At 41.3% G+C, this 11,707-nt stretch overlaps 1 protein-coding gene across 1 annotated transcript in view; it reads left to right on the top strand.

Annotated features, from left to right (window-relative positions):
• The first annotated feature begins 734 nt into the window (after nt 1-734).
• LOC113019210 (uncharacterized) overlaps nt 735-11,707 on the top strand; it is a 42,371-nt gene continuing 31,398 nt past the window's right edge. Inside the window, exons 1-2 of the mRNA XM_026162769.1 lie at nt 735-933; nt 1,056-1,334. Coding sequence (XP_026018554.1) covers nt 1,259-1,334 — 76 coding nt within the window. The 5' untranslated portion in view covers nt 735-933; nt 1,056-1,258. The remainder of the gene's footprint in view (nt 934-1,055; nt 1,335-11,707) is intronic.

Here is an 11,707-nt window from a genome sequence, read left to right as displayed (position 1 = left end):
GCTACATTCAAATGTGACATGAAAGAAGGAAAAGACACTGACTGGTATTACCAAATCAACGCGGATGGTCGAGAAGTTTTCTCCTACAGGCCAAACAAAGACTCCAAATTAGAAATTACATCTACAGGTTACAGTGGTGAATATCAGTGCATTGGTGACAGGAAGAGCTCACATGATAAAAAGACCAGTAATACTGTCTCTATAACAGTATTAGGTAAGTCTTCAGTGACTGACAGCATAAATGTATGATCCCTGTTCAAATACTCAACTGAACAACATTTAATTAAATTATGTCATTGAAACTTGAACTTTAACCAGGACCAGTGTAAAGTCAGTGCGTCAATACTCACAAGTTGTCATTAACAAAATTAACAAATTGAGTTTTAACAACAGAGTCAATCGTGGATGAAATTAAATTTAACTACATTTCTAAAGGAAAAGAAGAAACATGAAAAGCTTCATGAAGTTTAAAGTGATGATGTTTCTGTTATCTAAACCAACTAGTCAGCATTAGTTTACATTCAGGGCTATAGAATGGACAAACATTTAGACTACGGTTATTTAAAGATCAGCAAATATTAATGTAAATATAAACTGTGTTTTTTTAATGTTCTTATGTTGTTATAATGAAAACACATATTTATTTTTCTTCCTCTTTCATAACAGCAGATAAACCCAGGGCCACACTGACAGCAGGAACAAAAATCACACCAGTAGGGGGCAGTGTGACACTGACCTGCTCTGTGCAGAGCTCTGATGGATGGATATTTGAGTGGTTCAGACAAACCCAAACAACCTCTGAAGTTCAAATCAGAGATCAACAAAACAGAGATATCAGAGTATCTCAAGGAGGAATCTACAGCTGCAGAGGAACAAGAGGAAACCCAGTTTACTACACTGATAGAAGTGATGATGTCACCATTGAGATAACCTGTGAGTTCAGTAATTTAGTTTGAAATATACATTCACTCATGATTATCAGACACACAATTTTAAGTTTTCTGTGTTGATTTCATGTTTATGTTTGTATCTCAACTGTTAATATGTGTAAACAGTTTCCAATAAAGTTGTTGTAAAACAACAACCCAACTGGCCTCAGATATTCAGAGGTGAGACGATCACTCTGACATGTGAGGTGCAGGAAGGAGGTGAAACCACTGAGTGGGAGTATGAATGGAGAGGACCCAGGACACCCACACAGTGGACACACAATAATGATGTGACATTCAGAGTTTCTGAGTCCAGCAGTGGAGACTACATGTGTAAGAGTCGACGCAGAGATGACTCATATTCTTCAACAGAGTGGAGTGAAGCCTTCACATTGTCAGCATCAAGTAAGTCATGTTTGTTGTGTGATCTCTATTTGACAAATGTCATAATGGTTGATAGGTTTGTAGCTTGAACCCATCCGCTGGAACGTTGAAGACAATATAATTACACTGCAAAGCAAGACACAAGTAGGCAAGCTTCTTCATGTTTCTCGTGCACGGGAGAGAACCGGACAGGCACCGTTCCTTCGCTTGACACCAGTTGCTCTCGTCCGTTCTCCCGTACCACTGTTCTTTTATTGAGGTTACATGAATATGCATAAGTTCATTAACATATGACGTCTACATACACACAAAGAGTACCTTGCCTGTGTGTGTGTGTGTGTGTGTGTGTGTGTGTGTGTGTGTGTGTGTGTGTGTGTGTGTGTGTGTGTGGACTGCTGATCAAAGGGTCAAACATCCTTGGTCAGGAAGAGGGTAGCCTCCCCCTCACCCTAGATGGTTCATCCTAGATAACACGGTGAGGAAGTCCTGCAGTTCATCTAAACAAAGAGCACTTAGACTAGAACAGACGCAACTACGTTAATCCTACCATAAAACAATAAGACACGGTATGACCTCTCATGCTCCCAAAGTGCTGTCTAATACACACAAATTTTGCAGACTATCAAGGATCAAAACCTCTACCAATCTACAACTAATTACAAAACTCTAAGCATATATAAGTAAATATTTCTAAGCATAAATGACAATCAACAATACAAATCTAACAATGGTCAGCACAGGATGAATTCAATGGTCTACAAAGCATGTTACATTGTTAGTCAGACAAAGAGCTGCAGCTGATAGTAGCCTCATTGTAGACAGTTTGTCACCACTTTGTGTCATGAACCTTCAGCTGGTATAGAGACGCCAATGCTGACCTGCTGCTCCATCATCTGAGGACAATAATGACAGAAATAAATAGGATCGGAGATGTATTATTTTTCAACTCCTTCAACAAATAACCACAAATCTACAATTTCTATTAAAAAAAACAAGGTCATCTTGGCCTAGCATCTTATGCAAATACTGCAATCTCTTACAGTACAGAAAAAAGTCCACTGTTTAATTCACCATGACAAATACAAGCTCCATGGTGGCTCAGTGGTTAGCACTGGTTTCAAATCCACCATCTGGCCGAGATCTTTTTATGTGGAGTTTGAATGCTCTCCCTGCTTCTGCATGGATTGTCTCCGGGTTCTCCAAGTTCCTCCCACAGGGTACTGCACCACTGTCTGGCATAGGGTCCAATATCTTGTGACCCTGAACTGGATCATCAGAAGAGATGAAAACAAAAACGTAAAGATGAAGAATAATATTTGGAGCTTCAGTGAGAATATTGAGAGCTGCAGATGGAGGAAAATTGAGTAAGGGAAGCTAAAATAATGTTATGGTTGTTATTACCACAAACTTCACTACCTCCAGACAGCTGCAGACAGTGTGTGAATGTGTGTGTGAATGGGTGGATGACTGGATATGTAAAGCGCTTTGGGGTCCTTAGGGACTAATAAAGCGCTATATAAACACAGGCCATTTTACCATTTAGCTGTAACAGGAGACTATTGAGATTACACTAGTTCTGCAAAAAAAAAAAAGTAGGCATTATTCATTATTTTTAGATTGCAGTATTTATGCTTCTCTTTGATTATTTGTTTTGGTTACTGATAGAGCTACAAGAAGTGATTTAATGTTGTCTTTGTTCAGCTGGATTATTGGATTATTGGATTATCGGGCATCCTAGAAAGAGAAATAGTGACTCGATGACGTCTGCAAATGGTCTACAGGGTTTATTTTGTATGAATTTTGAACATATTTCTTATGTGAAACAAGCATTTTAAAACCCACTGCAATTTACTTACTTTTTTCCGAAGAGCTAAAATGTGTAAAAAAAAAAAAAATTTCCCCACTCGCCTCTGTGGGCAGTCCATCCTTCAAGCTCAGGTCCTCTACCAGAGGCCTGGGAGCTTGAGGGTCCTGCGCAGTATCTTAGCTGTTCCTAGGACTGCGCTCTTCTGGACAGAGATCTCTGATGTTGTTCTCGGGATCTGCTGGAGCCACTCGCCTAGCTTGGGGGTCAGTGCACCGAATGGTCCGAATACCTCGGGGACCACTGTTACCTTCACCCTCCACATCTTCTCCAGCTCTTCTTTGTATTTCTCCAGCTTCTCGTGTTCCTTCTTCCTGTTGCCTTTTGGTATCAATACATCTATCACTATGGCCATCTACCTCTGCTTCTCTATCACTACTGTGTCCGGTTGGTTCACTATTTTTTCCTCTGTATTTGGAAGATCTTAGCTCAGTCATTCTCGACCACCCTAGTGGTCGTCTGCAATTTTGACCTCGGGACTTCCAGGCCATACTCTGCACAGATGTTTCTGTATACTATGCCAGCCACGTGGTTGTGGCGTTCCATGTATGCCCCGCCTGCTACCATCTTGCACCGTGCTGTTATGTGCTGGATTGTCTCAGGGGCATTTTTACACAGCCTGCACCTGCAGTCTTGCCTGGTGTGATAGAGCCCAGCCTCTATGGCTCTTGTGCCCAGAGCTTGTTCTTGTACTGCTATGGTTAGTGCTTCCGTGCTGTCTTTCATTCCGGCTTTGTCCAGCCACTGGTAGGATTTCTGGAAGTCAGCCACTTCTTCTATCTGCCAGTGGTACATACCGTGCAGGGGCCTTTGGCCAGCTTATTATCCTGGCAGGTTACCTGATCACAGGCAGGGCTTAGATGATGACAGCCCGGATTATGTTCTTATCGTTCAGCTGATTCCACAGGACTTGCCTGACGCACTGCAGGTACTTGGTGGTTGCAACTTTCCTAGATGCCTCTTCATGGTTCTGTTTTGCCTGTGGGATTCCCAGGTGCTTGTAGCTTTTGATGCGATCCCCACAGTTCTGACTACCTTCCCTCTCTTTGTTATCATCCAACTACACTTCTCCAGTCCGAATGGCATTCCAATGTTGTTGCTGTATATCCTGTTGGTGTAGATCAATGAATCACTCTTGGCATACAGCTTGATGTCATCCATGTAGAGGAAGTGGCTGACAATTGCTACATTCCATAGTCAGTCTCCCGCTGTGTGTCAGTGTTTATTTAATTGTGAGTTCTTGTGCCTTGTTGCCCCTCGTCTTTTATTCCATCGTGTTTATTCATGTTTCCCCAGCCCATCGTGTCTGTACTCTCCTTCATGTTCCCTCGCTCCATCTCGTCTGCCTCTCTTCCACTCCCTCATCATGTTTCTTGTTTTACTGTGAAGGTCCCATATTTTTACGTTCATTCTATTCAGTCTAGCTTCCCCTGTCTCGTTATGATTATTCATTATTATTCATGCTCTCCCACAAGGTAAGAACTGAACTTTAGTTCAGTTCACCTGACACTCGTACCGGTGGCCGCCTCGGGTTTCTCCTCTAGCCTCCCCTTTCTCTCATCCACCTGCTGGCCTCTGTGTGCTCCCACATCCCATGTTCCATTTTGTGAGGTATTGATATTTGTTGCTGTGTTTTTAAGAGGAGTTTTAGGGAGGGATACGGAGGGTATCGGAGAGCAATGCTGATATGCTGCTCCCTCACGTAGTACAATATTGAAATAAATAAACTAGCCATTTGTAATTTCAAACGCCCTGTAACTATGAAAACAATTATGATTTTGCTCAAAAAAGAATAAAAGTCATCCTGCCTTATCATCTCATACAAAATAAATAAAACACACAGAAACACACTGTCTGTTTCACTATGACTTTAAGTGTTTAACACAAAACACATAAATGATGAAGAAAAACATCAAAAATATTGTTCCTGTGTTACTTTGGTTATTACTACCATCCTCAGCACCCCCAATCACCTCCAGACAGCTCAAGCAGGAGGCTTGCATCTTAAGATGATAATACACCCTAAAAAGAGCCAGTTTATTACAGACTGACCGACCAATTTGGTCTGATACTAAATATTACTCTAAGCAGAATCTGAGCTCATTTATATGGGAAGAAAATCAGAATGCAAAGAATGTATGTGTGTGCGCGTGTGTGTGTGGAGATGCAAAAACCTGATGATTAAGTTTGTTTTATTGATGATGTGATTTATGAGATTTTCAATTTGTCAGCTTATGTGCATCTCCTCCTGTGAGGTCTGGCATCTGAACTTTACATTAATAAGAAGTCTTGTGTTTTCTGGTAAATCTGTTGTTATGATCAGTATGTCTGAGAGAAGCATCATCCAGATCACAGGAAAAGAATAATTTATGAACTGACAAAAGTGTGATAGTTAAATGGACTAAGAAAAAATAAACTATATCATATTCACACTGTAATATGTTTTCATAATGGGAAATGTCTTTCAAGCAGATAAACCCCGTCCTGTCCTCACTGTGTCTCCATCATGGCTGAGTCCTAGAGCCTCAGTAACTCTGAACTGTGAGGTTGAACATCCGTCTGCAGGATGGAGCTTCTACTGGTATAAAGCTGTTCCTGATCTATCAGAGAAATCCTCCAGTTATGAGCTGCTACCTGATGGCAGTGGGACTGCACAGGACTCCTACATCATTCATGGACAGACACACACAGCAGGATATGTGTGCAGAGCTGGAAGAGGAGACCCAGAGTATCACACCGATCACAGTCAACCAAAGTTTGTCTGGTCTGCAGGTCAGTTTGTTTCTGTTTATTCCAATGAGCTGAAGTTATGTCATTTCTGACTATGATCAAGCCAGACTGAATTTATTTGTTCCTTGTTTTGTAACTCTTTCCTTCATCAATTACAGTGATAGCAAAAAAGAGAAAATTAATATACAGCAATGTGCAAAAGTTATGAGCCGCTCCTCATTTTCAGTCAGACTTTTTTGTCATTTTTAACTCTCATGTTGCATTCTGGTCAAATTCACAGATTTAAAAGTTGGACAGACACACGCATACATGCGCATATATACACACACATACAGTGGGGCAAAAAAGTATTTAGTCAGCCACCGATTGTGCAAGTTCCCCCACCTAAAATGATGACAGAGGTCAGTAATTTGCACCAGAGGTACACTTCAACTGTGAGAGACAGAATGTGAAAAAAAAAAAATCCATGAATCCACATGGTAGGATTTGTAAAGAATTTATTCGTAAATTAGGGTGGAAAATAAGTATTTGGTCAATAACAAAAATACAACTCAATACTTTGTAACATAACCTTTGTTGGCAATAACAGAGGTCAAACGTTTACTATAGGTCTTTACCAGGTTTGCACACACAGTAGCTGGTATTTTGGCCCATTCCTCCATGCAGATCTTCTCGAGAGCAGTGATGTTTTGGGGCTGTCACTGAGCAACATGGACTTTCAACTCCCGCCACAGATTTTCTATGGGGTTGAGGTCTGGAGACTGGCTAGGCCACTCCAGGACTTTCAAATGCTTCTTACGGAGCCACTCCTTTGTTGCCCGGGCGGTGTGTTTTGGGTCATTGTCATGTTGGAAGACCCAGCCTCGTTTCATCTTCAAAGTTCTCACTGATGGAAGGAGGTTTTGGCTCAAAATCTCACGATACATGGCCCCATTCATTCTGTCCTTAACACGGATCAGTCGTCCTGTCCCCTTGGCAGAAAAACAGCCCCATAGCATGATGTTTCCACCCCCATGCTTCACAGTAGGTATGGTGTTCTTGGGATGCAACTCAGTATTCTTCTTCCTCCAAACACGACGAGTTGAGTTTATACCAGAAAGTTCTACTTTGGTTTCATCTGACCACATGACATTCTCCCAATCCTCTGCTGTATCATCCATGTGCTCTCTGGCAAACTTCAGACGGGCCTGGACATGCACTGGCTTCAGCAGCGGAACACGTCTGGCACTGCGGGATTTGATTCCCTGCCGTTGTAGTGTGTTACTGATGGTGACCTTTGTTACTTTGGTCCCAGCTCTCTGCAGGTCATTCACCAGGTCCCCCCGTGTGGTTCTGGGATCTTTGCTCACCGTTCTCATGATCATTTTGACCCCACGGGATGAGATCTTGCGTGGAGCCCCAGATCGAGGAAGATTATCAGTGGTCTTGTATGTCTTCCATTTTCTGATGATTGCTCCCACAGTTGATTTTTTCACACCAAGCTGCTTGCCTATTGTAGATTCACTCTTCCCAGTCTGGTGCAGGTCTACAATATTTTTCCTTGTCCTTCGAAAGCTCTTTGGTCTTGGCCATGGCGGAGTTTGGAGTCTGACTGTTTGAGGCTGTGGACAGGTGTCTTTTATACAGATGATGAGTTCAAACATGTCACGGAGGAGCAGGGAGGACTCGGCGCAGACTGAAATCTCAGAAAAACAGGTTTATTTACACACTCCAGGTGCACTATATACAGGTGAAGGAGAAGGGGGCCAGGGTTCCCAGGGGTGCAGAGAGGGGTCGGGAAAAGCGTCCAGAGTCCCCAAACCAAGCACGAGAAATCTGCATACAGAGAACAAGAGTTAGCACGGAACTTTCACGGACAGAGCTCAAAACTGGCCGAGGCTAAAGTAGCACTGACGAGCGTTACTCAATAGTCCAGCGGCGAGGTGCTCTCAGTCACTGCCTTAAGTAGCGGGAGCAAACAAGGTGAGGAGCCACAGGTGATTGCCTACAGGTGGTGGAGGCCGGGAGCTCACAATGAGCTCCGCCCAGGCAGCGAGCAGAGAGAGAGGAGAGAGAGAATAGACAAAACATAACATGTAGCCACACAGGGCCAGCCGAGCAGGCACGGGAACCATGACAAAACAGGTGCCATTCATACAGGTAACGAGTGGGGGACAGAAAAGCTTCTTACAGAGGACGTTACAGGTCTGTGAGAGCCAGGGATTTTCCTTGTTTGAGGTGACCAAATACTTATTTTCCACCCTAATTTACGAATAAATTCTTTACAAATCCTACCATGTGAATTCATGGATTTTTTTTTTAACATTCTGTCTCTCACAGTTGAAGTGTACCTCTGGTGCAAATTACTGACCTCTGTCATCATTTTAAGTGGGGGAACTTGCACAATCGGTGGCTGACTAAATACTTTTTTGCCCCACTGTACAAGCACCTTGGGTTCTCTGGTAGCCACTTTGGTAATTGCTGTCCACTAGAGCCTCTCTTCCATGGAAACAACTCCTGTGTTGGCATTTCTCACAGACAGCTGCAACATTGTTTCAACAGCACTGAACTGTTCTTGTAGCTTTGATGTATAATGCTTTTTTGAGGTCTTACTCAAAGGTCACTGTTTGGCAACATCATGGCAGGTTGATATACCCTATGTGAGGCTACTTGATCACCACATTAGTGAGGACAAATGTGGCCAGGAAATTGACAGTGAGGATGGATTAGATAAGGAAGTGTCAGAAGCTGAAGACGGCAGGGAACATAATCTGTGCAATCCAGACCAAGAAATGACTGATCGGGAGGAATCCAGTGATGAAGAGTTTGCTGTCAGATTCAAGTAAAAGAATGGGAACTTATCCCCACCTGAGAATTAAGTTAGTTTTCAGCTGAAAATATCATCAGGATGACCATAGCACCTACAAAATGTATTGTGTCCTGTATTGATGACATCAAATCCTGCTTTGAACTATTCTGGACTGGGTCCATCAAACCCAGTGGTAAACATGACCAACTTGGAGGGGAAACAGATTTACAAAAAGAATTGGAAGGAGGTAACCCAAAAAGAAACCAAAGCATATATGGGTGATGTGTATAGATCCAGAAATGAATTTACCAGCAGTTTCTGGGATGCAGAAACTAGTCAGACAAGGGTCAGATGTACACAAATGAAATATTCCCAGTCACTTTTGACTGGAAACATAACAAATGTTACTTTATGTGACTGTATAAAAATTTTAAACGGTTTCAAAAAATGTCCTTGGTGTGTTTAACCCAAAGTAGACGGTGATAAATAGTACAGTATGTTTCGTCTGATTATTTCTTTCATTCAGAATCATCCAGAAATTCAGGTTTTTTTTTAGAATTTAAGGCATTTAAGCTCAGATTAATAAGACATACAGGCCATAAATAACAAACAGTCCAAAATCTAACAAACGAGTAGTGATAATATATTTATTATTTTAGTTTTTATGATGAGTCTTAATGGAAAATTCACAAACTTGTTTAACATGAAATGTGCACCACAGAATAAATTCTTAAAATAACAAATGAAATAAACATAATGCAAAAACACAAGAAAATTGAGAACGCTGGGTCATAATGACCCAGGACCATGACAAGTTGCCCCCCCATCAATTGTCCTCATTCTTAGATACACATAGTATTCTGGATAAATATCAGTCTAGTTTCTGAGCCTTCCATAGCACAGAGTCTGCTCTACTGAAGGTGTTCAATGATATGCTGGTGACTCTAGAAAAAGTACAGTTTTAATTCTTCTAGGCCTGAGTGCAGAATTTGACATGGTTGACCACACAATCCTATTAAACTGTTTGAAGACATGCGTTGATATTCAAGGTTGTGCTCTAAAATGGTTTGCCTCTTCCTTAGAGAGCAGAGCATACTCCGTGATGCAGGGAAAGAAATACTCTTGCCCTGCTTACACTTGCTTGTGGAATGCCTCAGGGCTCTATTCTGGGCCCTGTCTTATTCTCCCTATACATGCTCCCATTAGGCTCTATTTTTCAGAAACACCAAATTTCCTATCACTCTAATGCAGATGATACACATCTCTCTTTAAAACCAGGCATTGATAGCACATTGCAGAAAGTTTCAGATTGTCTTAGTGACATAAATTGCTGGATGTCTTTGAACTTTCTCAAATTAAACCATGACAAAAGTGACATTAGAATTTTTGGCAAACAAGACTCTGTTAGTCTCATAAGAAATGACTTGGGCCCACGATCAGCTAATCTACATCCCCATGTTAAAAATCTTGTTTTCATTTTTGATTCTACAGTTGTTTGTGGCAGTTTCTTCCAGCTCAGGAGCATTTCTAAACTCAAAACTATCTTGTCATCTAAAGATCTGGAAACCATTATCCATGCCTTCATTTCATCACATCGTGAATAGTGTAACTCTCTTTATTTACGCGTCTGTCAATCAAGCCTGTTCCGCCTGCAACTTGTTCAAAATGCGACCGCAAGGCTCCTGACGGACACCAGAAAGAGAGACAGTATTACTCCGATACTCACAGCTTTACATTGGCTGCCAGTTATATACCAAATTGATTTCAAGGTTTTATTATTTGTTTTTAAAGCCCTCCATGGCTTGGCTCCAGCTTACATTTCAGATCTCCTTAGCCTGCACCTACCCACTCGAACTCTGCGTTCCTCCAGTCAGATGCTTTTATTGATGATGTATGCATGTGTATATGTATACATGTATTTGTGTCCACGTGCGTACCTGTGTGTGTGTTGGTGTGTGTATATACATATATGCATGTTAGATAATAATGGAGATGCACTTGTTTATTCTTCATACAATAAACAATTTGATAGGGTTCCCAACAGAGACCGCTGTGTGTTTTTCAATCCAGATATTCTTTTACGACACTGGTAGTCTGTTTGGCATCATTTTAACTTCTTTAAGTACTATTCCGGAGGACTAGTTAAATAAATTACAAGACATTTTGCCTACGAGAGTTCAGCTTATGTTAAAAAATAAAGGTGGTAATACCAAAGTTTTACTTTATTTATGCACACAATCCTTGTCTTATATATGATACATTCATTTATGTTTGCATGTTTCCATTTCCCGTTTTCCTTACAAACTATTAAGAAATGAGGCATGGCTTAAGGTTTTGAATAGTGTTGTTTGAGATTTATTTATTTGTACACATAACAATGCTGCCATTCTTATCCAGGGTACAATTTTTAGGTTGACCAAAACGAACATCTTGTTAACTTATAACTTATTAGCACATAGTAAAAAAAATATACCAGATAAATTAAAATAATATTTAACATCTCTGAGCTTTGACTCTTCGCTGCATGTTGTTTTCAGATGTTCATTCAGCAGCGTCTCTCACAGTGAGTCCTGACAGAGTGCAACACTTCACCTCTGACTCTGTCTCACTGACCTGTGAGGGAAACTCTGCCAAGTGGAGAGTGGGGAAGTTTTCTGATAATGGCCAACTGAACTCTTCTAACTGGAGCAGAATGACTGGATCTACATACAACATCAACACATCAAAGTCAGATACTGCAGTGTACTGGTGTGAATCTGAATCAGGAGACTTCAGCAATGCAGTCAACATCACTGTACACGGTATGTAAATGATTACCCCAATAACCTGGTGTAAGTCATTGTATGTGGCAAAGAAGACCTAAATATTTTCCTCAATGGTTCAGAAATTTCCCCTCTGTGAATCTCCACTTTATCACAGTGGAGGGGTTTGTGGATTCCAGTGATCCTAGGAGCTATGTTGTCAGGGGCAATTTTGCTTGATGGATTTAGAGAATGCATTTGATCACATCTC

This window comes from Astatotilapia calliptera, chromosome 3, assembly GCF_900246225.1.
Source record: "Astatotilapia calliptera chromosome 3, fAstCal1.2, whole genome shotgun sequence".
Taxonomy (NCBI): Eukaryota; Metazoa; Chordata; class Actinopteri; order Cichliformes; family Cichlidae; genus Astatotilapia; species Astatotilapia calliptera.
Note: the sequence above shows the minus strand (reverse complement) of the source record. Positions and strands in the feature narration are given on the sequence as shown.